At 44.4% G+C, this 27,763-nt stretch overlaps 1 protein-coding gene across 1 annotated transcript; it reads right to left on the bottom strand.

The window, feature by feature from the left end:
• Window positions 1–16,294: 16,294 nt before the first annotated feature.
• Window positions 16,295–19,885, bottom strand: LOC125513738. Its single transcript, XM_048678927.1, has 4 exons — window positions 19,880–19,885; window positions 19,347–19,391; window positions 17,112–19,144; window positions 16,295–16,937 (listed from the first exon to the last, which is right to left on the bottom strand). The coding sequence occupies exon 3, from the start codon at window positions 19,065–19,067 to the stop codon at window positions 17,145–17,147; it is 1,923 nt and encodes a 640-aa protein (XP_048534884.1). The 5' UTR covers window positions 19,068–19,144; window positions 19,347–19,391; window positions 19,880–19,885; the 3' UTR covers window positions 16,295–16,937; window positions 17,112–17,144.
• Window positions 19,886–27,763: the final 7,878 nt, after the last annotated feature.

Genomic DNA, 27,763 nt, shown 5'->3' with positions numbered 1-27,763 from the left:
GGAGCAACACCAGATGTTATGAACGTCTGGCAGAGCAAAGCTGATGACTACTCGATAGTTCAGTGTGCCATGCTTTACGGCTTAGAATCGGGACTTCAACGACGTTTTGAACATCATGGAGCATATGAGATGTTCCAGGAGTTGAAGTTAATATTTCAAGCAAATGCCCGGATTGAGAGATATGAAGTCTCCAATAAGTTCTATAGCTGCAAGATGGAGGAGAACAGTTCTGTCAGTGAGCATATACTCAAAATGTCTAGGTATAATAATCACTTGATTCAGATGGGAGTTAATCTTCCAGATGATTGCGTCATTGACAGAATTCTCCAATCACTGCCACCAAGCTATAAGAGCTTCGTGATGAACTATAATATGCAAGGGATGAACAAGACTATTCCCGAGCTCTTCGCAATGCTGAAAGCTGCGGAGGTAGAAATCAAGAAGGAGCATCAAGTGTTGATGGTTAACAAGACCACTAGTTTCAAGAAAAAGGGCAAAGGGAAGAAGAAGGGGAACTTCAAGAAGAACGGCAAGCTAGTTGCTGCTCAGGAGAAGAAACCCAAGTCTGGACCTAAGCCTGAAACTGAGTGCTTCTACTGCAAGCAGACTGGTCACTGGAAGCGGAACTTCCCCAAGTATTTGGCGGATAAGAAGGATGGCAAGGTGAACAAAGGTATATGTGATATACATGTTATTGATGTGTACCTTACTAGAGCTCGCAGTAGCACCTGGGTATTTGATACTGGTTCTGTTGCTGATATTTGCAACTCGAAACAGGGACTACGGATTAAGCGAACACTGGCAAAGGACGAGGTGACGATGCGCGTGGGAAACGGTTCCAAAGTCGAAGTGATCGCGGTCGGCACGCTACCTCTACATCTACCTTCGGGATTAATATTAGACCTAAATAATTGTTATTTGGTGCCAGCGTTGAGCATGAACATTATATCTGGATCTTGTTTGATGTGAGACGGTTATTCATTTAAATCAGAGAATAATGGTTGTTCTATTTATATGAGTAGTATCTTTTATGGTCATGCACCTTTGAGAAGTGGTCTATTTTTGATGAATCTCGGTAGTAGTAACACACATATTCATAATGTTGAAGCCAAAAGATGCAGAGTTGATAATGACAGTGCAACTTATTTGTGGCACTGCCGTTTAGGTCATATCGGTATAAAGCGCATGAAGAAACTCCATACTGATGGACTTTTTGGAACCACTTGATTATGAATCACTTGGTACTTGCGAACCGTACCTCATGGGCAAGATGACTAAAACACCGTTCTCCGGTACTATGGAGAGAGCAACAGATTTGTTGGAGATCATACATACAGATGTATGTGGTCCGATGAATATTGAGGCTCGTGGCGGATATCGTTATTTTCTCACCTTCACAGATGACTTAAGCAGATATGGGTATATCTACTTAATGAAACATAAGTCTGAAACATTTGGAAAGTTCAAAGAATTTCAGAGTGAAGTTGAAAATCATCGTAACAAGAAAATAAAGTTTCTACGATCTGATCGTGGAGGAGAATATTTGAGTTACGAGTTTGGTGTACATTTGAAAAATTGTGGAATAGTTTCGCAACTCACGCCACCCGGAACACCACAGCGCAATGGTGTTTCCGAACGTCGTAATTGTACTTTACTAGATATGGTGCGATCTATGATGTCTCTTACTGCTTTACCGCTATCGTTTTGGGGTTATGCTTTAGAGACGGCCGCATTCACGTTAAATAGGGCACCATCAAAATCCGTTGAGACGACGCCTTATGAACTGTGGTTTGGCAAGAAACCAAAGTTGTCGTTTCTTAAAGTTTGGGGCTGCGATGCTTATGTGAAAAAGCTTCAACCTGATAAGCTCGAACCCAAATCGGAGAAATGTGTCTTCATAGGATACCCAAAGGAGACTGTTGGGTACACCTTCTATCACAGATCCGAAGGCAAGACATTCGTTGCTAAGAATGGATCCTTTCTAGAGAAGGAGTTTTCTCTCGAAAGAAGTGAGTGAGAGGAAAGTAGAACTTGACGAGGTAACTGTACCTGCTCCCTTATTGGAAAGTAGTACATCACAGAAAACTGTTTCAGTGACACCTACACCAGTTAGTGAGGAAGCTAATGATGATGATCATGAAACTTTAGATCAAGATACTACTGAACGTAGTAGATCAACCAGAGCGGGATCCGCACCAGAGTGGTACGGTAATCCTGTTCTGGAAATCATGCTGCTAGATCATGATGAACCTATGAACTATGAAGAAGCGATGGTGAGCCCAGATTCCGCAAAGTGGCTTGAAGCCATGAATCTGAGATGGGATCCATGTATGATAACAAAGTATGGACTTTGGTTGACTTGCCCGATGATCGGCAAGCAATTGAGAATAAATGGATCTTCAAGAAGAAGACTGACGCTGACGGTAATATTACTGTCTACAAAGCTCGACTTGTCGCAAAAGGTTTTCGGCAAGTTCAAGGGATTGACTACGATGAGACTTTCTCACCCGTAGCGATGCTTAAGTCTGTCCGAATCATGTTAGCAATTGCCGCATTTTATGATTATGAAATTTGGCAGATGTATGTCAAAACTGCATTCCTGAATAGATTTCTGGAAGAAGAGTTGTATATGATGCAACCAGAAGGTTTTGTCAATCCAAAGGGAGCTAACAAAGTGTGCAAGCTCCAGCGATCCATTTATGGACTGGTGCAAGCCTCTCGGAGTTGGAATAAACGCTTTGATAGTGTGATCAAAGCATTTGGTTTTATACAGACTTTTGGAGAAGCCTGTATTTACAAGAAAGTGAGTGGGAGCTCTGTAGCATTTCTGATATTATATGTGGATGACATATTAGTAATTGGAAATGATATAGAATTTCTGGATAGCATAAAGGGATACTTGAATAAAATTTTTTCAATGAAAGACCTCGGTGAAGCTGCTTACATATTAGGCATTAAGATCTATAGAGATAGATCAAGACGCTTAATTGGACTTTCACAAAGCACATACCTTGACAAAGTTTTGAAGAAGTTCAAAATGGATCAAGCAAAGAAAGGGTTCTTGCCTGTGTTACAAGGTGTGAAGTTGAGTAAGACTCAATGCCCGACCACTGCAGAAGATAGAGAGAAAATGAAAGATGTTCCCTATGCTTCAGCCATAGGCTCTATCATGTATGCAATGCTGTGTACCAGACCTGATGTGTGCCTTGCTATAAGTTTAGTAGGGAGGTACCAAAGTAATCCAGGAGTGGATCACTAGACAGCGGTCAAGAACATCCTGAAATACCTGAAAAGGACTAAGGATATGTTTCTCGTATATGGAGGTGACAAAGAGCTCATCATAAAAGGTTACGTTAATGCGAGCTTTGACACTAATCCGGACGATTCTAAATCGCAAACCGGATACGTGTTTACATTAAACGGTGGAGCTGTCAGTTGGTGCAGTTCTAAACAAAGCGTCGTAGCAGGATCTACATGTGAAGCGGAGTACATAGCTGCTTCGGAAGCAGCGAACGAAGGAGTCTGGATGAAGGAGTTCATATCCGATCTAGGTGTCATACCTAGTGCATCGGGTCCAATGAAAATCTTTTGTGACAATACTGGTGCAATTGCCTTGGCAAAGGAATCCAGATTTCACAAGAGGACCAAGCACATCAAGAGACGCTTCAATTGTCTACATTGTTCTTGAACCGTAGGGTCCGCACGCTTAACGTTACGATGACAGTTATTATGAGTTTATGCATTTTGATGTACCGAAGATTGTTCGGAGTCCCGGATGTGATCATGGACATGACGAGGAGTCTCTAAATGGTCGAGACATAAAGATTGATATATTGGAAGCCTATGTTTGGATATCGGAAGTGTTCCGGGTGAAATCGGGATTTTACCGGAGTACCGGGAGGTTACCGGAACCCCCCGGAAACTATATGGGCCTTAGTGGGCTTTAGTGGAAAGGAGAAAGGGGCAGCCCAAGGTGGCCGCGCGCCTCCCCCCTCCCCTAGTCCTATTAGGACAAGGAGAGGTGGCCGGCCCCCTCTCTCTCTTTCCCCCCCTCGAGGAATCCTATTCCAACTAGGATTGGGGGGGGGGGGGAATCCTACTCCCAGAGGGAGTAGGACTCCCTTGGCGCGCCCTCCTTGGCCGGCCGCCCCCTCCCCCTTGGCTCCTTTATATACGGAGGCAGGGGCACCCTAGTACACAGAAGTTGATCCTTGAGATCGTTCCTTAGCCGTGTGCGGTGCCCCCTGCCACCATATTCCACCTCGATCATATTGTAGCGGTGCTTAGGCGAAGCCCTGCGACAGTAGAACATCAAGATCGTCACCACGCCGTCGTGCTGACGGAACTCCTCCCTGACGCTTTGCTGGATCGGAGCCCGGGGATCATCATCGAGCTGTACGTGTGCTAAGAACTCAGAGGTGCCGAAGTAACGGTGCTTGGATCGGTCGGATCGGGAAGACGTACGACTACTTCCTCTACGTTGCGTCAACGCTTCTGCAGTCGGTCTGCGTAGGTACGTAGACAACACTCTCCCCTCTCGTTGCAATGCATCACCATGATCTTGCGTGTGCGTAGGAAATTTTTTGAAATTACTGTGTTCCCCAACAGATGAGTCTATACCCTAATAAATGAAGTGTTGCATGTTACTACACATATGTTCCTCCCCAATATATAGAGGTAGTAACATAGACTACTAACATTCTATGTTACTACCATTGTGGCTAGTCTTATGTCACTCTATTGTGTACTTGCTCTAATGCATAGTATCATAGATCGAGTAGCTAGCTAGTATCATATGTAGTACTTTATTTATATTTTCATGCATGACACATAGTAGCTTAGCATTTATTATGATATAGTTTCATGATATGATACTTAACCCTCTCTTTCTTCATTTAGTTAATTCTATGACATCTCATCAAAATTGCCTAGTTGGCATGCATGATACTAGCTACAATACCCCCTTACTATCAGCCTAACAAAGGTGTACAGATCATTTGTGCGTCGCTTTGTGAGTTTTCATCTGTTTGTTTGAGAAGCAGGGAGAAGTTTCAAACATTTCGGCCGCGAGGTGCGGCCACTGTTGTAGGCCTAGTTGGTATTTTAATTACAGGAAATTCAGATGGAGTTCAGACATCATCAGAATCGAGTGTGCCTATGGCGTGCTCTCATGACCCCGTGGAAAAAATTGGTAAAGTTTGGCACAAGTTTTGATGACCGATCCTTCAAAACCGGAGCATCTCACGTGTCAATTCAAACTCCTGTGGCCGGTGACTTCATCGTTTGGCCTTATAAAAATTTCCACGGTACGCAATCATCATTATACCACGGGTTTGATATTCTGGCGCATTTCAGGTGTCGTTAGCTATATTTAAGACATTTTTTGAGATTAACATGCATTTTGTGCATAAAAATAAAATTACAACCGGAACTGCATGTGCCGTCGAAAGGGATGAGGATCGCCGTTCGATCTGGGAGCATCCAACGGTGCAGACGTACGATCCGTGGGGTTTGGGTTCTGGCCAATCAGAAAGCACGACTCGGGTCGTGGGCGGGGTGGCGGGGTTTGGTCGGCACGCGGCTTTCATCAACGAACCGTGTGCTATTTACAAACCAGATTGCATATTTTTGTTCACACATACTGTAGTGAGACCAATTGAGCGTGCTACCTCTATGATATAATAATAATAAGAAAAACAGTTCATATTCATTGCCTGAGCTAAAAACATATCAAGGTCAACATATTAACGATTCTTACATCAATGGAAAACCGGGCATAACTCACAAATTCAGTACACGTGACAGTTCTAAATTGAACGAATTAAGTTGCAGGGTAAGCATAAAAACTAGTCTTATGGCTTAATTCCCATGTGCATGGGGGAACTTGGGTCATTAAGTTGACCCCGAATGAACTTGGGATTTTTGATGATTTTACGCTACTCTGTTACACGGGTGTGTGATCCCTTGGCTGAAAACTCATCAAAATTCATCGTACTCGTCCTCATAGGCAACATCGTCGACACCCAGTACCCTTCTCTTCCCATGCATCGCTAAATGGCCGTTCTTATGCAAGGGGTCTTCCATAAAGAAAATTGGGGTAGCATCGCTGGCAAGAATGAATGTTTTCATGTGATATGACATCATTGTCCTGTTAACACAGGTCTTCCTATACTCATCAATCCTTACCTGGCCAAGAGGGATCCATGCGCACCTGAATAATGCCACCTTAACTTTCACATAGTCAAGCTCCCAAATCTCTTTGATGGTTCCATACCTTTTATCAGCTTCATTTAGAGTCATGCATTCTATTCGAACAGAGTTGTTCTGATACGAGGTGTTCTTATCACGTTCCTCAGTGTAGAACGTGTATACATTTATGTCATATGCTTGGTACGTCAACATCATAGGTGATGGCTTTTGTGCCAACCACGTAGCAATGTCATCGATGGATCCTTGTGCCAAACAATTCTTCAGCCATTCGGCTTAGTTCTTAGTGTGCTCCGTCATCTCCACATCTGATGAAGGCACCATTGGTAAGAAGCTTTGGCGTATCTCCACCAAGTGTTCTTCGGCATAAGCAATAAGAACTGGGCTGTTAAGCAGTACCGTCAAATGAGCTTTCTCTGCCAATTCTCCGGGTGCAGCCATTTGCGTGCCAGCAAGGACCAGCTTACCTTTAAGCCTTTCCTCGTGGCGAGAGAGGGGTAAACCCATAGGTCTTTGTTTCATGTATTCGATGCAAAACTCAACAACCTCCTCCGCGGTATAACCTTGTAGGATGAAGCGCTTCAAGATTCCCATGAACCGCTCGAAGGGATACATGTTGCGAAGAAACACAGGACCACAATACTTTATCTCGTCGACAAGGTGCACAGTGAGATGGACCATGACATCAAAGAATGAGGTGGAAAAAACATCTCTAGGTTGGACAATATTCTTGCAATATCATCTTGCATATGATCCAACTCTTCAGGATTTACAACTTTCTGCCATAATTGGTTGAAGAAATCACAAAGGTCAATGAGTGTGTTTCTTATATCTTTGTCCATCAGATTCCTGATGGACACCGGGAGGATTTGTGTCAACATTACGTGGCAATCATGTGACTTCACGTGTCCCAACTTCATTTTACCTGAGCTCACATCCACGAGACTTCTGATGTTTGCGCAGTGGGAAGAGGGTGTCTTAACTAACAACAAATAGGTGAACAACTGTGTTGCTTCTTTTGTATTGAAATTGTAACTCTGGCGAGCTTTGATGAATTTGTCATCATCTTCTGCTTCACTCTTGCGTTGTGATTGATCAGCAAGCATACCGAGCCGTGAACCGTCACCATCCTTTCTTTTACCTTTAATCTTGAGCAGAGTACCAAGGATGCTTTCACATATGTTCTTCTCTACGTGCATGACATCGATGCAGTGACGTACACGTAGAATCTCTCAGTAAGGTAATTTCCATAACACCGATTTCTTCTTAAACACTTGATCCTTGGGTGTTTGTTGCACCGTCAAAGGGTGGTTCTTGCCAAGCACAACATTAATTTTTTTAGCCATGTTGTGGACCACCTCCCCGTCATAGGGTCTTGGGCCCGCACCTACCTCTGCCGTCCATCAAATTCATCTTTCATCTTTCGGTATGGGTGATTTTTCCGTAAGAACCTACGATGACGCAAATACACTGTTTTGCGCGAGTTGGGAAGTCTTCTGCTAGCTGTCCTATCCATGCATGTGACACACCCTACATCTCCCTTTGTTTTCTTCCCTGATGTGTTTCCTAATGTCGGCATATCTTGAATGGTGTGCACCAACATCGCATGTAGATCGAAAATCTCCTTTTTGTAAGCATCATAACATTTTACAGCAGGCGCATCTATCCACACTGTCAACGGTTCTTCTACCAGTAGCTGAAAGTAAATGTCGATGTCATTTCCAGGTTGCTTCAGGCCTTGGATAATCATTGACATCATAATGTATTTTTTTCTTCATACACAACCAAGGAGCTAGGTTATATATGCACAGAAGCACCGGCCATGTGATGTGATTGGTGCTCATATCGCCAAAAGGATTCATCCTGTCAGTACACTCCCCGAGCCTTATACTTCTAGGATCCTTGGCAAAAATTTCAAACTTTTTGTCTATTAATTCTCACTGAGCCCCATCTTTCGGGTGCCTCATAAACGTATCTGCAATTCGCTCATCATGATGCCACCGCAACCTCTTTGCCTCTCTAGGGTTTGCAAACAAACGCCTCAACCTTGGAACTAAAGGCAAGTACCAAACAACCTTGAACGGGATTCTTGTCTTGATCTCCTCATCCAATTTGTACTTTTCCTTTGCTCTCCTATACTTGTATTGTGCATGCTTGCATGTGGGACATGCACGCAAATCTCTATACTCACCACGGTACAATATACAATCATTCACACAAGCGTCTACCTTCTGTACTTCAAGTTCCAATGGGCAAACAATTTTCTTCGCTTCATTCGTGCTTCTGGGGAGCACATTATCTTCTGGAAGAATTTATTTGAAAAGACCTAACATCTCTGTGAAGCCCTTGTTTGATAGACCGTTTGCTGCTTTAAATCTGAGAAGCGCCAGGGTGGCACTCAACCTGGAATATTTCTTTTCGCAACCTGGATACAATTCTTTCTTGGAGTCTACATCAATGGTTGACAGATCCTTGTACCCAATCATATCCTTTTTTGGGCCCTCGAAATCTGCAATCATAGCACCAAAATCTGGCATATCAAGATCGTCGTCATATGCGTCGACGTCTTGGTTTTCCAGTGGGCGTTTCGGCTTTCCGGTGTTCCATTGGTAGCTTGACGCCTCTGCCCCGATGTTAGATTCAACATCCATGTGACATTGGTCGGGGTTTGGCATCTCGCTGCCCTGGGTATCTTCATCCATGACCTCCTCTTCACTGTGTCTGGTCCAACGTATATATCCATCCATGAATCCCCTAGAGACTAAGTGCATCTGGACATCTGCAACTTCATGTGACTCTGTATTGGCACAATCAGTACATGGACGCAGGATGTAATCCGCATCACCATTTCTCCTCTTTGTACTTTCAGCCAAATTCATGAACTCTGTCACACCACTGGTAAAATCTACAGTTTTCTGATTCTTCATCCATCGAGATCGTTCCATCTGCAGCACACGAATGGTAATTAAAAACAAAACAACAACATTAATACACGGATTAACTACTGCCCAAAGATGCATGCATAAATCACAAGGTTTTATTTTAATAATTACTGAGTTTGCTCCATGGTTTTATCCAGACATGCAATGACAAAAATTAATGGCCACTCAATTTACATGCAAAGCACTAGTACAACACTACACTTAGGAATTGAATACCTTAATTAAGCCACTCACGAAAAGAATACCTTAATTAATTAGCCGCGCGGCGACCTCCACCCAGCAGACAGACAAGCGCGATGCGGCGGCATGCTGAGACAGCAGGGTCGAGGAGCAAAGCTTAGTGCGGCTGCCGCTTGAAGTTCGACCTCCACTATCCCGCCATCGACCGTGATGGATGTGCTCGAATCACGCTGCCACCGACCTCGATGGTTGAGCTCCTCCTATCTCCCGCTGCAGACCGAGGATTTACCTCCTATGATGCCACCACCGCCCATAGACCGAGGATTGACCTCTTCTCCGGTAGCCACTGCCTAGGCCGCCGCCGCCATCACTATATGCAAAGCGGCTGTTTACACGGTATCTCACCGTAACTCAATTATATGGACAGGGTAGTACATCACATATGGTTATGTGACGGCAACCGTGTCTAACCTACGTTGTCTTCTCACACGGTTTGGTGCGGAAATCATGTGTGACGTTGTAATACCTAACACAAACGACATGTACAAACGGTGTGCCGTATACAACATCTATATAGTATCATTAGTAGTTCCCGACCGTTAGCTTATCTCCACAGTTTCCCCATTTCCCCCCAAATCCCTACATAGCCTCCAAATTCCCTCGCATGGCACTGACATTGGGGGAATGCGGACGAGTGGTGCTGATGGTTTCGGTGCGGCTGCTCCTGCTCGTATCGCCGCCATGACAGCAGTTGCCGCCGAGAACTTTCCTAAGGTCATCAGAAGGCAAGTGTACTACAGATCCGAATCGTCCTGTCAGGTTCCAATCTATCCCGATCTTTTTTATAGCTCCTTGCTGAATCCGTCCTGAATGACCCCCCCCCCAGGAAAGCGATCTGCCGCTGGATCCGGAGCTTTAATCTAGACTCCCACAACACGAGTTCGACTCCGAGTTTTGCGCCACCGAGAAGTACCAAAATCTGAGTTGTGTGCACGGGCACACTCCCGCTCGACGTGTATGCACGGAGGGATTGGAGATTGGCAGGCGGTTTCTCAGTCGACCCTTAGAGGTTAGTGCTAATTAAGTTCATCATTTTACTTCAGTTAATGCCACTCTCATCCAGAATACTATTTAACATTGGCAAGGATATGAGGCTTGTGCCTTTGTTAGCTGGCTGGATGAAGAATGACATGGCAGGGCTCGGAGTGTTATCACCAAGCTCGCAGAAGATAACGTAAAGCTGAAGAAGAAACTGGCTGATCTGGAATGTACAATCAGTACGATGAAGCAAGAAAGAATCAATCACAGGCAACAGATGAAAGCAAGAGACAGGAAGGAACTAGCATGTGCAGTTGTGGTTGTCGCATTAGCCATGTTCTATGCGTTGTTTGCAATGATGATTAGGAGTTCTGTTTGACAGTATTGCTAAAGTACATCTAGATGTGCTCTAAGTAATGCACATCTAGGTCCTATGCCATTGATGTTACGCGAAGATTCATGCAGATATTTTTCTTTGTCTTTTTTCTTTTCCTTTCTAGTTTGATTATTACTGGATTTATCAATAAAAGAGCTCAATGTATTGCTTGCCAATTTTCCTACTCCGTTCGTACCGGTACCGGTGCATAATCCCAAAACTCTTTCCTTGTGTTTTGTCCTAAAAAAGGAAACCGGCCAAATAGCCAATAGGAGTCCTACGCAACCCCGGGAATTTGGAGCGACTGGATACAAATAATCGCGGTTGATTATATCAACGGTTAGATAATACGTCAAACCACGCTTCAATCCTCGCTTCAATTGGCAGTTCCTCTTCTCTGCATACCCTGCTTAAGTGTCCACCATCTTCATCATTCCCGGCAGGCCGCGCTACACACTAGCACACACTCTGCAGCCATGTCGAGCAACAGCGAGGACGACAGTTCGGCCAGCAGTCTGGCGCCTGATGATAGGTCAACATCGGAATCATCCCGCTCGTCTTCCATGAGTCCGGCATCGAGCCCAGACCTTGATTTTATCCGGTTCATGGAAGGGACGCCACCTCCGGAGTCGTCAGACAACAACCAGACGGACGAGGAGCCGTCGGAGGACGAAGAAGAGGACGACGATGATGACGAGGAGGAATGGTCGAATGAGGAGGAGGACGATGACGACAGGAACGACGATGACGACGGCGGCGGTGATGAAAAGCCAACGGTCAACGGCAAGAAGCGTCCTCACCAAGACGATGTCGCGAAGCCATCCAACAGGAAGAAGTAGAAGGACTAAATTAAGCATACTGCATATATCTCTGTTTATCATGTCAATCTCATCGCAGACGGTTAGTAATATGTATTCGACAGAGATCTTCTACATTATCGCCCACAGGTTGGTTTGTTGAACTGTGTGCCCTAACAAGCACCCAATTCACAAAAAAGACCGTATGGGTTGTCTATAATGATCGCACACAATTCTGATTACCGACCTGTTTGTCAGGTATCACACACATCTTGTTACGCCGAACCGTTTGTGTTCACCTCAATCATCGCAAACGGTTCATCAGAGTGAACTGTATGTCGTATATCGCACACACCTTGACCTGGCTTCCCGTTTCTGTTGTTCTGTACAGATCAACCGTATGCCCTCATCGCACATGCAACTAAAATCTGAACCGTGTTTGATGTATCATCCATCGCAAACGTTTTGCACCTTTTTGACGGTTTTTTACATCACCATTTGCGATTAATGCATCGCACACAGTTTCATCAAAGGTTCTCTAATCGTAGTGTCGCGTTAGCAGCATCCTGCATTAGTGATAGTTTCACAAATAGCAAACACATAGTTCCACGTAGTTTCACAACCACTAGACACTACAAGAGCCAAGTATTCAAGAGCGGAATTACTTGCTCCTGCTTCTCTTGGAGGTACGGTCCTCGTTCCTCTTTGAATGAGTCTCTTCAGTCTTCTTCTTGGGCCATCGAGTAACCGGTCTCTGGAAAGGGTCCGGACTCAGCAAATTCTTCTTCTTTGGATTCCTCTTCGGCAGCTAAGATGGTTCAGATGATTGAGTTGGTGGAGGTCCATAATCTTCATCGTACTCCTCCCCATTGCTCTCATCCTCCTCGTCCTCATGATACTACTACTCCTCCCCTTCTTCATGTGTGGCCTCCTCATCCTCCTCCTCCTCCTCCTCCTCCGCAACCAACCTAGAGGACGAGGGAACATGGCTCGATGAGCCGATGTGACCCTGTGTGGTTGCAGGATGATAAGCTTCAACCGACCCAGCTCCAGCACACCCAAGCAGGCCTACCAGCTTGCGACAACGCTTCACCAACTTCTGCACTCACAATGAAACAAGGGCATAATAAGTATCAGATTTATGATTGCAAGTGAACAAGATGCATCTGTTCCGAGGAGGCTGAAATTGTACCTTCATCGTCCCCCTCACTTTGTTCTCAGATTTTATGCTCCTCTCCCCATTCTGTGATCGACTGATTCTTCTACCGGCTCATCCTGCAAGGCATAGACCACAAGAAACATCATAATAAAGTCAAACGCAATGAAATCATGGGCATGAAGAACAAGCGCGCTCACATGTGGAGCGCTTGGCCGTCGGTGTCGGTCGGCGGGCCCGGTGGGGTATGCTGATACATCCCAAACTGCGTGGCCACTCGTTGTGGCAAGTGCCACTCGACGGCATACACACAAATCATGCACATGATGCACCGCCAAAGACCACTATCCGCATCGCACATCACGTTCAGATCGAAGTCCCACTCTCGGTCATGATACGACCACCAGTTTACCTATTACATGTACATTGGTAAGTTCCCACTCTCGGTCAAAAGTGGAATCAAAGAGAAAGGTGGTGAGCGAGTTCATATACCTGCGTATGCGTCAAAGCGTCCAACTCGTTGGTGTAGGTCTTATACGAAGTTTTGTTTAGGCCCATGTAGAGTTTGACAACGTCCCACTCGTAAGCTATGGTGGGGTGTTGAGTCTCGTCGCCGTCTTTGCTATAGGCACCCCATGGGCGTCTTGGCATCTTCCTCGGACGCCCCACCGGCAGCCGCTCCCACATCCAAATGGAGAGGGCCCAGACAAAGCCACCCATATTAGACTTGTCTCCTGTCCTCTTGGTTGCATCGTCAAGCTGCAAAACATCAAATGAGGATCAGATATAACAAAATGTCATGGACATACTTTCGTAGATAGGCAATGAGATACTCTCTTACCAAACGGTATAGGTAGGCGAGAGATGCGGTCCCCCATCTGTACCCTGCATCCCAGTCGGCTAGGAATAACAGATACGACCAGTTGGCAGAGTTCCCCAAGCGGTCTGGAAACACGACCTCCGTGAGAAGATACCACAGGTAGGCCCTCGCGTACCACTCCACAGTCGCCTCATCGGCGTCTTCGGAGCATGTATTCCGGTGCTCCGAGAGCCAGGGTAACGATACACCGGATGTACGGTTACCTTTAGCACCGGGGCAGTCGCCGGTGAGGGTGGTAACCCTCTGCTACCAGTTGGTCCTTTCCACTCGCCCGGTGAGTGCTTGACCCTCGATCGGCATGGCAGTAATCATCGACCAATCCTCGAGGGTCACCGTCATCTCCCCGCATGGCAGATGGAAAGAATGGGTCTCCGGTCCCCACTGGTCAATCAAAGCTGCCAGAGCTGCGCGGACAAGCGCCGGCGGCTGATGCTTGAACTGCAACACGAAACCCAACAGTCAGGCTCTCTTGAAGTACGGCGCGTAGCGCTCATCGTAGTCCATATTCCCGGCAACCCCATGACTCCTCATGCGCAGTGGCTGGAGCATCTGTCAATCAGAAAACTTTGATCAATATTTCCTTCATATTACTTACCACTCCGTTCTCTATGAAATGGGCACAACGACCCTTGTCAAATGCATAGTCAAGCATGGAGTACCGTGGGCCGATGTTGTCCGCAAGAGGTGCCCGCCTTAATAAAATTTCATAAACAAAAGCATCATAAGCATAAGCATACATAAACAAAAAATGAAATTTCTTAGTTACATGAACTAGGGTTCATCTTCCAACATGCATATTCCTCCAACAACATCTACTACACATGATGGATCACATCATATCGGCATGCATCATATCAAAATAAAATCCTCCAACATGCATCATATCATCATTTTTAGCATTTTTTTAAATAGAGTTCATCTTGAATGTATTTTCTCCAAACAACATCTTCATATCATCATACCAACATGCATCATAAAACAAAACAAGTCCTCCCACATGCATTACATCATAATTTTTTTAACAAAAAAAAATTATGAACTAGGGTTCATCTTCACACTAACATATGAACTATTGATTAGAGTTCATATTCAATACCACTAGTTACTAAAGAACTAAGAACTGGAACTACAATCAAACTAAAACAATCCTAGGTGAAAAAAATTCCAATCTAAGTTCAAAAATATGAGGGATTCCAAGCAAATAATGCGTCGAATCGAAAGCAAGTTTGCAAAAACTACTTGGAGGGATCAGAGGAGCTTACGTTTCTCTCTTTGGGGCCATCTCGATCCGCAAAAACGATGAAGAAACGGTGAAGATCCGAGGGGGAGAGTGGAGGAGATGAAAGAGGGAGAAAGGGGCGAGGGAAAAAAAAGAAGAAACTGCCGACCGGGAAGGGGGAGGGGTGGGGAGATGGGCAGGGGCGCAGGGTCGGGCGAAATAACTGCTCGCACCCTACCGCCAAGGGTGTACCGCCAGCACCCCTGGCGGTAGGGTGCAACGAAGAGGGACGGCGGTCGTCTCCACGTGCTGACGTGGATTAGTACCCGATCCCTGGCGGTAGGATGTCTAACCCTACCGCCAGCACCCCTGGCGGTAAGAAAAAGGGTCAAATCCCGAAAAAATTCCCAACCGGGGTCAGATCCTGAATTTGTATGCGAGAAGGGTCAAAACACGAAATTTTGCCTCCCCCTGTACTTGTCTCCTGGCAGGAGCCATTGATGTTGATCTTCAGGAAATCTTCAGATGGCTTAGGCCAGTGATCGGTACACATGACACCAGTTTGCCTGCTCCTGCAAAAGATATACACATTGTATTATACTCCTATGTACAAGGGCAAAAGAACTACTATTATGCTCGATAAAAAGGTGATTAGTAAACTCGGTTACCTAGCGCAGGGCTGAAGTGGAGACCGCAGCAGGCAGAGGAGACAGGCACTCCAGCAACGACAGCATTGCGCGACTTCCAAAGATTTCATATAAGGGGAACGGAGTGCAAGGAGACATTGGCCTCTGGCTTTTTTTTTTTTTGAACCGGGCATTGCCCCTTTCCATTATAACTGAATAACGGAAATACAACATTGGCCTCTGGCTGCAGCAAAGAATCCACAATTCCCAAAGCACGTACAGACCAATGAAGGCCCGAGACAACCAAACATCCAAGACACATACAGCGTTCCCAGGCACACTTGCATCAAGCATCCGCCTCTGGCGCACGCAGGCGCAACAAAGACTCAGAAAACATAAAGACTGAAGCTTTCCTTTCAACACTATCAGCGTGTCTTTACGCTTTGCCTGTATAAGAAAGGCAGCCACTGCAAGAGCAACCCAGCGGTTTTGTGAACAGTCTGTAAAGGAGAAACATGCAGCTTATGCTCGGAAATCAAATCCTTACGGCAACACCAACACAGCCAAGTAAGATGTCACTGACAAGCACCAGGTTGGTTTCTCTCCACGTTGTTTTCGTATATTTGCATTTTAGGAAGATATGACTGTCGCTCTCGTCAAGTCTATCCATATCAATTCCTCTGCACTTTAGGTTGGGAAGTGGAAAGGCTATCCTAATCTCCAAAGGAACATGCATATTTTCCTTGGCAATTTTTCGCTCCATATTTGTTCCAACAGCTGGTCGTACATGCAGCAGTCCAGCACTGACGTCTTCCTATCCAACAACAGTAATACTGACATCTCCCTGTCCAAGAATACATCAAAAGGCTCTTATTACATCCGTTGGGAAAAAGAACCTAGCTTGCCCAATGACTAGGTATAAATTGTTCAAAACACAACCGCGAATCAGATTAAAGCCTGAAGCTATAATTAAGTTGCATGTAAGAACAATGCAAGCTTATAAGATTCAGCAACATATATAAAAACTTGTGGCCTTGATAAGGATAAGTAAACAGCTAGCTAGCAGTAGCAGGCATAAATGTAAAGAAGATCGAACAACTTCTTGTTAATACATATAAGCAACTAGCCTATTATTACATCATCACGGGCACAATACAAGTTGAGCAGCTAGCTAGCCAAGCCAAAAAAAAAACATCATGAATTAAAGATCATACAAGGAAGGGAGAGTAGGAAGATAACCCCCCGCCTGATCAGTTCGAGCACCACCTCCCCACCCCCTCAATGGACCAGGCCTGAAAGAACCGACTACTGATATTTCTGGGCATTTATTTATTTACTGCAGACCGTAGTACAGGGCATTAACCTCACCATGGACAGTTGCTATTGCGATGATGAAGCAAGCAATGTCATGACTACCCTTTGCACATATAGCAATGTCTCCATAACTGACGACCGGAGTCTGTGCTGAAATAGATGTGCAGTGCATCAATATTGTTCAGACCACTCCTTGAATCTCCTGTTGGAGCAAAACTAGCTCAGTGTGAATGCGCCGTGATCTCAATGCACAAATCAATCATACATGCTGGCATGCATTTAAACAAGAAATGGTAAAGGTAATCGTTTTTATAACCAGAGATACAATACAAAATTGATGAACAAATATCAGATAAAATAGACTGAGTTTACCCACCACACCACACCAGCATGGAAGCAATCAATTAAGTCAAGTAGTAATGGACTCCTCCATATCAATTTGCCTACAGTATGGTATGCTAGCAGTAGTTAGCTCAAAAAGATGTCCTGCGCTGAAATCATCTTTGATAAGGCTGATACTGCGCTCCACGTCACCAGTACGCCGATGCGCCATCAGCAGCCAAACGAAAGTAATGAGCTCTCCCCCGGTGCTCAGGCGTCGGGCATGCTCTTCCGGGCGGGACTTTCCAGCTGCATAGACGAGCATCCGCACCCACACCTTCTCTAGTATCGCCAGCTCGGCATTGATGCCCTGTTGATTTTCTAGCACCACCGTTTGCTCCTTCCAGAAGCCCAGACCAGGACCCTCATATTCTGAAGCCAACCACTCAAGAAAATTCTCCTTTCTGGAGGCAACATCGGCTGCTACCATAAAATCCTGCACCTTGCTGTTGGAGGAGGAGGCACCCCTGGACCAGTCTGAGGCAGCCGCTGCTACCATAAAATCCTGCACGTTGCTGCTCACGGGTAGCATGGCAGGTTGCGCCAGCAGCAGGTACAACATGTACTCAGATAGCCTCTTGCAGTTATCCATAAGACGCCGCCACCGCTGTGCTGCCTCTTGGTCTTGCTCTTGGACGGCCAGGTCAATCGGGAGCCGACCACTGCTGCTCACCATCATCGACTTCGCCACCTTGTGCATCACCACATCTGTCCAAATGTGTAGCGATAGCAAGGCCTTCTCGAAGGGGAGGACAAGTAGTGATCTATAAGCACTTGGAACGCAGATGCGCTCAGGAAGCCACCCCCTGTCATGACCTATTGTTTCATGGATAAGCTCCTTCATCTCCCTTGTGATGTGGGCATGCTTGGTGTTTCTTATCTTGTTCCACAGTTCACTAGCTCCAAATACGCCTGCCATCTTTGACATGATGACAGTGCTACTCCACCTTCTGTCCGTGCTTCTGCTTTTGTTGCAGCAGGAGCTCAAGAAGTTGTACTGTCCCATTGAGTTTGACCACCATGGCTTGGTCTCTGGTTGGATCCTCATGAACATAGGCCAGGCCACTCGAGTGAGCAGCACACGACACCATCCAGCTCGAGCTTCCAACAATGGCCACTCCAATGGTGACATGATCATCACAACGAAGAATGAGCAAGCTTCCAAGCAAACTGCTCCAATGAATAATATGTAGGTGATGGCAGCATCAACTCTACTTCTTCTGTAGTCGACATTGTTGTATACTGATGTTGTTTGCTCAGCATAGGCACTACTACTCACCATCATCTTGACATAGAGCACAAAGGCAATCACTATGGAGGCGAAGGAGACACACCGAAGGATGGCGCCAGACCTTGTTTGAATCACCCGAGATTTTGTGTAGAGGCTGTCATACATTATGCTAAGCTCGATCTCCGCCCTTTTGAAATTCAGTTGTGCATCCCCTCTCGGAACCTCCCGATCGTATTGATACAGAAAGTACTCGCGAGTTAAATCGTCCATGTCGAAGAGTTTCCGTCCAGCGAATATATCCCGCACGCCTCGCTCCCTGAGAAGAGCATACCTAACAATTTCTTGATAGGTCTGCTCTTTTCTTTCATTACTGAATCCTAGTCCAAATTGAAGGGATGCTTTCTTAGCTTCTGTGCTAGTGGAACTCCTGAGGCCTTCCTGGCTCCCCAACTTGAGTGCCCAAATCCTCTCCCCATACTTGATGATCCCATCAACGAACAACAATGCAGCCGAGATTAAAAGTTGGTAGTATGACAATGTTACCCATTTCCACAGCACATAGACAACTAGGCATGCTTGGCCTAGCAGCATCAGCAGGTGCCTCAACCACAGCTCATTGTCCTCCAATGAAAAAGCAGTCACAGTGTCCTGTCCTCCAAGATGGATAAGAAGGAATGGTGCCCACAATACCATGAGCTGATGAGGGGTTTCACTGGGCATTGATTTATGATGATCATCATTGTTGTCTGTGGTGGAAGTGGTAGCAACCTCGCGTGAAAGAAGGCCCAGAGCATATGCTGCAGTGAAATCAGCTGATAGGTAAGACAACCATGTCATGATCCTAAGCAGCCTATGGTCGTGGCGGCGCCGAAGGCTGCCGGAGAAGAAGAGGAATAGTTGCAGGCAAAAGCTCAAGAGAATCAATACATGGATTTCCCAGTCGCTGAATAGTTGCATAATGGTAATGAACTTTGAAGCTTCTGCCATGGATCGACTTACGTACTCTTGGCAATCCTAGGTAGCCGGTTCTCTCTTGATTTGCAACTGCATGGACATCAGCGGTTTCTGATAATTAGATGCAATCAGGGTATGTTCTGCATCTAGCTAGCTAGACTAATTAAGCAAGAAAAATAACATCAGATAGCAGAGAATTCATGACTCATGACTAAAGTACTTTCGTCAAACTACATATTAAGTATGTTGACCGTGCCATATGCATGATGTGGGTAGGTAGGTAGATGATGTCTTCCATCTAGCATATTTTTTAGATTTTTATCCAAAATTTATTTTTCTGGGAAATTCTCGCAGTATTTTTAGGAGCTGTTTGGACATACATATATGCAGTTGAACGGATATATCCCAATCCCACATTTCTACTCTTCCTATCTACCTCTTAATCCAAACGGCGCCTTAATTTAGTAGTATCAGCATGACCTTGCAATGCAAACATAGCCTCTAATTACATGATGCTCAGCAAAAACCTAGCAATATATAATATATGTGAAAATTGGAATTGGTGTATCAAGGCATACCTGTTGGCTGAGACACTGAATACTCCAGTAATTCCGTATTGAGCACCCAGCTCACATGCACCGCCTTTAACTGGATATATGTGTGCCTATCGTATGATCATATCTATTGAATGTTATAGGTGGGATGATTTCATCCGTGTCATCATTATATACATGTGCTCAGATATCATCGAGATACCTAGCAGGTGTTGCAAGCTAGGGTCTTTATTCCTTTCTCTTTTTCGGATAATGATTCCCTTCTCTTTTTAGACAGTGGAAGCATTTATCGATTATATTCCTTTCTTGTACTAGAAGCCATAGAAAAGTCGGGGCACAATTATCTGCATAAATTAAGTGAACTCTGACTAACAAAAGTAAGCCTTCAAATGAAACAAGTTTTCAGAAAAGTACTTACGCATGGTCTTTATTTTCTGTGCAGTGTTCTGTGACCCCTATTTTCGAAACATACCCTTGACCCAACTGTAGTTTGATCTAATTTTTTTTTTACTTGTTCGGATGGGAATAATATTAAAGCATAAACAAAGAGCAAAATTAGATTGGTATTTCTATGATCTGGAGCAGAAGATCAATAGATTGTTTGCATAAGCCTACTGAAGATGTAAGAAAATGTTGTGATAATAAATAGTAGCACTGACTATGATAGGTATTCCAGATCTTGTAGCTTTGCTTTCCTTGGATGCCTTAGCAAGTTGATTCTTGCTCAAAGCAAGAGAATTATTGATCTAGCCTTCTTTCCCATCATCCTTATTGCAAATCCTTTTCCTTTACCTTAGACCCAGGTTTCCTCTCCACTTGTTTAACATCCATTGACTTTTTCTTTGCAGGAGATTCATCGGGTTCTTCACTCCAAGCATGACATTTCAGTCTCATCAATTTCCTCTCCCAACGATAAATTCTCAGAACCAGACAACTAGTGTTGTCTTGATCATCATTCCTTTCTCAGATTCAAGTGCTTGCTTCCATCTCTCACTCCTTTTTGGATTATAAAACCAAACATCAGTATTCTGGTACTTCATACAACTATACAAGAGTTAAAAGGACTGTCGTGAGACACCACTCTTTTGATCATTGGATAGTACCAATCTGTTCTTGCAAATATAGGTGAAATTTACTATGATATGCTATTGTCAACTATAGGAAGAATATCCAGTCAATATATCAAAAAAATCAGTGGTCTACTATTTGTGTTCCCTTTTCAGAAAGTTCATTTTTCTCTTTGTCCAGAAAAGTACATATAACTATGAAGTACGGAAAGAAAAGGTGAGAAATAGACATGGTAGGGAATACAGAAGTAGAATGGAAATGGAAAAAGGCGAGGCAAGAAAAAAGGTGTTCAGCTACAGTACAACAGAATAAGCTAATAAACATGTCACTTGTTGCGTATTACAGAATTTCGAGTGCTCATATTCTAGTAGATGAAAATGTATTACTCCTTAAACACAGTTTCCAAAACAATTGACAAGGTGGTGTGAGTGTATCATCTCAAGAGGTAGCAACGTCAGTTTCACAGCGAAGTTGGAAATGTTCCTAGAGTCCCAAAGGAAGGTAGCATACACACACCGTGGGTAGTTAGTTTGTGGCAATGTCCAATTAGTAATTTCTAGACACATGAAGGTGATAGAAATGAATGACAACAATGCGAAAAAGGGAAGCATGAGTTCTCAGTGTTCTCCAACCAGTTTGATGTGCTAAACGTGTATTCAGAGTCATATACTCATCCCAACTGAGCTAATTACGCTTTATTTTGGGTTCAGGCCACAACAAACAGCTTCAATTAATACTCTTTGGGTTCAGGTCACAATGACAAGCAGCTTCAACTAACCCAAAAAAGAACTATAACAAAAATAAATATATTATTATCTTTCTATGTTCTACTACTGAACATTCTGATTAATATTCTGAACCAAATCAAAGAGTAGCATATGGTTCAAAGATAAAATAGTTCATTTTTTGAAGTGAGATCATGATCCCATTTCTGTTATGATCAATGGAAGTAACAGTGTCCTGCGGTCTTACAACTTGGAACAGGTACATAACAGAGTGATCTCACATACAGCTTTTGGAGAAAACATACACCCTACTGCTGATCTGTAACAGCAGAAGGTAGAGTAGCATTTGTACACTAGATAGTGTAAATTTGAAATTTTAACCAGGCTGAGTCAACTCTACCTCTTACCTACCAGAAGACATTTAAATAAAGTACCATAAAGACCAGTCAGTACCTCTATAGCCCCAGTCTTCATTGATGGCTTCTGTCGGGCGCAGCCGCACCACCCCCTCGACAGCAACCACTGTGGGCCAGTTCTTTTCGACTTGTTCCACTCTTAGCCTATTCACAATAGAGTAAGCTTGAAGGTATTCTGGCAGAGCTGTCACCTGCAGATAGAGTAGAATAAACCCAGGGCTTGAGATCCCTATACAGTTTGAACAACAATGACAGTAAACATCAAATCTAGAACTGGTAATCTTGTAAGAATTAGTATCAATAAAACAGATACTGCATTTTATTTCCGATAAACCACAAAGGGGATGAGAATATTAGTTTGACTGTGTAAGTTATGTGATCATGCAACAACGGTAGCTACTGTGTTTACTTTTGTGAAGAAAGAAATATCAATACAGCAGCAACTACTCTACTCCACAGAGTACATTACAATGATCAGGACTTCGCAGCTACGAGATCATAAACCGATGTTCCTCTAGGTTTGCAACAATAACAATGATAACAACCAAAGGTGCCACCAACGACATCAAAAAAAGAAATGACTCACTCACCTGGACCATGCCGGATGAGTCGCGGACAAGGTGAGGCCCACGTGGGAGCAGCGGAGGGTGATCCAGCCACAGGGTCTAGGACCAGGAAAGTAGCGAGGCGCGAAGGGCTAGGCGAACACCAGACGCAGCATTTCATAAGAACAAAGACTGCGACATTTCATCGAACAGGACGCGGGCAAGGGTGAGCTGATGAATCTTGACAAGAGAGAACGGTACGTGGGAAGCCGAATATTGGTCCGGAGTGATTCTGGCGGGTAGTGACAGGTGAAGAACGGCGGCGGAGGCGGAAGTAAGAGGAGGCGAGAAGCTGAAGCGTGGCAGCGGCGGCGGTGGCGGCAGGTGGGAAGGAGGAGAGGGATGAAGCGTGGGAGAGGCACGAGAATGCGGAAGCGTGCTAGGAGGAGGATGCGCGGGAGAGGGAGAGGGAGGCGCCATGGCGGGAGGAGGACGGCGACGCGGAGAGCAAGGAGAGCGCGAGGAGGGAGACTGTGAGAGGCGGAGCGGATAGACGAGGTGTTGGGAGAGTGTTGTGTGTTTGACGACTCGAGGACTCCCGGTTGGCCGTTGGATCAGGAATCAACGTATTCTTCAGATTCCATTTGATGAGTGATGAAACCATGTCTGCGGGCGCCCAATTGTGGATTGGGTTAATCATCTGAATTTTTTTCGTTGAGATGGTGGGGGATGATCAGCTTGCTTGCGAGGTAAGAAAAGGTCGCTCGAAATGCTTCCTGATGCAAAGGGCTTTCATGTTGCCCAGCTGTTCTAAGGAGTAAGGCCCGCCTCAACTCTAAGGATTGGCTTGCTTTAACGGTGTGCAGCTCGAAAAGCTTCAGATCAACACTCTTAGAAGTTTGGGCCTTCTTTGGTTTACATGATAGAAATAGGAAAAATATAGGAAGTGAGATGGCATGCATCTCGATTCTTATAAAGCATTTGATGCATAGAATATGAATTATTTTATTGAGTGTGACTAATTTTTTTTCTTTAAAATGTGAAGGATTGCTTTCTCTCCTGCATGGGAATAGAAATCCATTCCTACAATTCAAAGGCCTTCATAAAAAAAATTCCTTTGAAAATCCTATCCTATAAGATTTCTACAAACCAAGGAGGCTTTGAATGTCAAAATTGATGGTTCAATATAATATGTATTTAGAGGTGGAACTCATGTTTTGTTTTTGATCACTAAATCCTTGATAGTGCTGTTTGCAGAAATGGGTGTCAATAAGTATTTAAAGCAACAAGGGAGGTCTCAGATTGATGGTCAATTTTCCCTTTTTGGTGTTGTTTCATCGAGGTTTTTATTCAAAGAGTTGCAATTTTCATTCTTTTCATATGACTGATGTCCTAAATTAGTAAGAACTTATTTGATTTGATAATTGCATGATCTAGGTATTCCGTCTTATGGAGTTGGAGCTTGCTTACACATAGCTGATATGTTATTAATACTAGTAAAACGCCCGTGCGTTGCTACGGGCTATACTGTATATAAATGAATCAGACAAATTATTGATATTGAAGCTTATTTCTCTCTCATGCACCAACCTTAAGGTCGACGGCAGGTTCCCGTGATCTAGTGTAGCAACATAAAAACTCCACCCCATGACACACCCTTATGTTTTCCTGTCGGACCCTCCCCTTCCGCTCGGTTTTCGCCGTAGTGAGACATTTCTCGCTGGAGCCCTCTCCTTTAAAACGGGATGACGCCCACCTCACCTTCGCCATCGCGGCCTCTCTCCTTCACACCATACTTCCCCACGAAGGGATTGCATTTAGACGTCAAAAAAATCGATGGCGAGGGAGTCATGGAGGAGGGGTAGAGAACGAACCGCTGAAAGCCAAAAAACCTGCGTACAATGTTCGCTCTACCTGGGTCATAGAGGAGTCCCCCTGGTAGAGGAGTTTGGGGAGAAGAGGACGGCGACGCGAGGACACGTCGGGAGGATCGCAAGGAAGGCACTCTGGTAGAGGAGATCAGAGAGAAGAGGACGGCAGCGCGAGGACGTCGGGATTATCGCGAGGAGGGCAGGCGATGGGAGGATTGCGTTCACATACACGTTAATGGGCCAGCCCATGCTGTGATGTGATGATGTCAAAGGTGGGCGAAAGATAGGAGTGGTGGGATGAGGTGGAGTGAGGCGAGACTACCAACTAAGACATTAGTAGTAGAGATTACTGAGGGTTGGTATAACATACATAATCCTTATGGAAAATGTTAGGCCGAATCTTTGAGTAAGTGAATCTATCTTGTAAACTCCATTGCAGACCATGCATATACATTATTCTCTAGAAGAACTGGTGCAGATTATTTGAAGGAGCTTGATATCCCATATCCCATAGGCCTCGTGTAGTCTTGTATTGAAAGATATAAGTATGTAAGACAGTTAACTTGGAATGAAATAGATAATAAAATGGAAAAGAGAAGAACTGAAATGAGGTAGAACTTCCAGTAGGGTCACATTTCATTACTCAGACTAACCAAAAGTTTCAGAATCGAGTTCTTGGAGCTCTTTGTCTTTGAGGTCATTATTTTTTATAATCTAAAACGTGAACATTTGGTTGGTAAAGAATATTACGTGTTAAATATGATATGTTATAGCAAGCCTAATATCAGGACCACCTCTCATGGGCACAATCAACTCCCTAAAGCCTCTTTTTTTTATCATATGCATAATGCACATCACTTACCGAGGAAGATTTTAGCCTCTTCAACATAACAATCGGCATCCCTTGTCAAAGCTCACACCAAAATAACTGCACGTGTAATCATTCTACACTTTGATTGATAGACTGAAAATAAATACACAAAAGATAGGAGCTACTCATATTCAAACTTCTGCCACAAGCTCGTTGATGGTCATGCCCCTTCAACATGTTCACACATAGTGCATCAAAAAATAATATTCCTCCAACCAGCCCGTACAGAATGCCTCAAATTGGCATGATAAAACAAATCCAGATTGCATTATTCATTGAAATTATAAAAAATGAAAACATCTCAAACCAATATGTATGTAGAACCTGAAATTATATCTTAGGTATCAAAACGACTATACAACCTTCCAAAAAGCGAAGGAGGACCATACATAATACAATACTCCTTTCCAGCGCTTTACGTCGCCCGCCTCCCAATGCATCCCTGGTCATCTCCATGGCCTACAGGAGGCGCTTCACCTACAGCAGAATTTCGAGATAGGAATCCCTTCTTCACCTACATCAAAATTTCGAGATCCCAACACTATCAGGCTAATACAAAGATCCATGAGAAGTGTGAACACACCAACGTCTCCGGGTATGCATGGACCGTACGGGTAATTGATTTGGGAAACGTAGGCGGCGATGCTGGCATGGCCGACGTCACATGATGCATCTATAGTGAGACCGGCGGCGGCCAGCAGCACCGTGGCGGCCCAATTCGATAAGCCCGACGGTCGAGTACCTGGAAGGCCAGTAGCCCACGCCCACGACGTTGGCAAAGTAGCTCGGGATGGCAGCGGCGAATCGCTGGGTCACCCGTGTCAGTGACCTCGAGGCGCCGTTGGCGGAAGGGGAGCTTGTTTCCATTGTCGCAGATCTCCCATGCGACATCAATGGTCGACAGCATCGGTCTCTCTCGATGGACCGGATCTTTCCCTGTCGCGGTATTCGGGGGAGAGGGGGTAGGCAGTGCCAAACAGCGGAGGGAGAGGCTTGACCTGGCAGGTTCTTGATCGGTTTGACAGTTCTTTTTTTTCAAGGATAGCTGAATGTCCTTGCGTTGCTATGGGACATCCAAGATATATATATTGATCAATAACCATAAGGTTATTAATTCTACTTCACAAACTTCGACAATGCATGCACATTTTAATTTTCGATCAAAAAACAAAGGTAACAAACTCCTATAACAATGGATAAAATATAAGAAATCAGTCTAACTAAAAATACCACGTCTACCTTAGAACGTCTATAATATCAATAAGAAGTCTGCTACAAAACCTACTAACAGGTGGAAAAGGGGCAGCTAGTATCTCTCCAACAAACAAAATCATACCATACAAAATAGATTGCCTGCAGTCAATAAAACAGTAGTAGGGCATCTGAACAAAAAATACATAGGGAAATGGAACATGTCGTTTCAAAGATTACATCAATCCTGTCAATGTTAACCACAATACTGAAGATAGGCCATAATGGCCACATGACCATCTGCACTGTACTGATAACTGAACTGCGTGTCTTCATTGCTATCATTATAGATTAACATATTTAATTGTTTCAGCACAAAGGTTCCATAATGTCAGGGTAAATTCAAGAATCTTCACACGCACTTAATAGACCATGTAATAGCATGTTGAAAACTATGCAGGAAAAGCATGGTTCCGAGATACTTAAGTCTTGAGGTCAGTCCAGTCTTACCACGAAAATGAAAAGACCATATGATGTCTGGTGCAGCTCCCTATTCATCAGTAGAGAATCCTTCGATTTATTTACATGAAGATTCTTATTGGGCATGGCTGCATCAATCCGAGTATATATATCTGGATGATTGATTCCACACATGTGGAGCAGATATTGGAGATTATTAAGATTCTAGTTTATTCCAAACTTTATTTATTTTTATCCCAGTTCTAGACTTCTAATGTCTGTGAAAGAAGAAAATCTTGACCGGAACACAAAATGGCAACAATAAGAAAAATTTATCACCGGAGCAATGCAGTTAAGAGTTCTGGATACCTTTCAGAAAGAAGTGACATATATTAGCATACTTTATCAGAACAATTCAATCTGCAAATTAGCAAACATGGACATTCCAGTGCATAGTAGTACGAAAAAGGTGAAAAAACAAGTGAACTGTGACACAATGTAACAGCTGAATCAACAAGGACATGTTAGAATGCGAACATATTGGAGATGAGAATTCCATTGACCTCTTGTTGGACTCTTCAAATTAGATCACTGATGGCACTTCCAGCAGCGAGGCTTCCCCACGGCAAGGCATCTTTCTGGCTATTGTAGCTCTGGAGGATTATGCCATCAGTAGATAATCTACCAGGACCTAAGGCTTCTCCATCCGGCCACGGCTGCAGCCACGTCCACATCGCCGTGGATGCTCCGCCATATCCGCCT

The sequence above is a fragment of the Triticum urartu genome, chromosome 6 (assembly GCF_003073215.2).
Source record: "Triticum urartu cultivar G1812 chromosome 6, Tu2.1, whole genome shotgun sequence".
NCBI classification, from domain to species: domain Eukaryota; kingdom Viridiplantae; phylum Streptophyta; class Magnoliopsida; order Poales; family Poaceae; genus Triticum; species Triticum urartu.
The sequence above is the reverse complement of the archived record's forward strand: the minus strand, read 5'-3'. Positions and strand labels throughout refer to the sequence as shown.

Bases quoted from the DNA above. Each gene is read 5' to 3' on its own strand.
- LOC125513738 (XM_048678927.1), bottom strand. From the start codon at position 19,067: ATGCCCAGTGAAACCCCTCATCAGCTCATGGTATTGTGGGCACCATTC.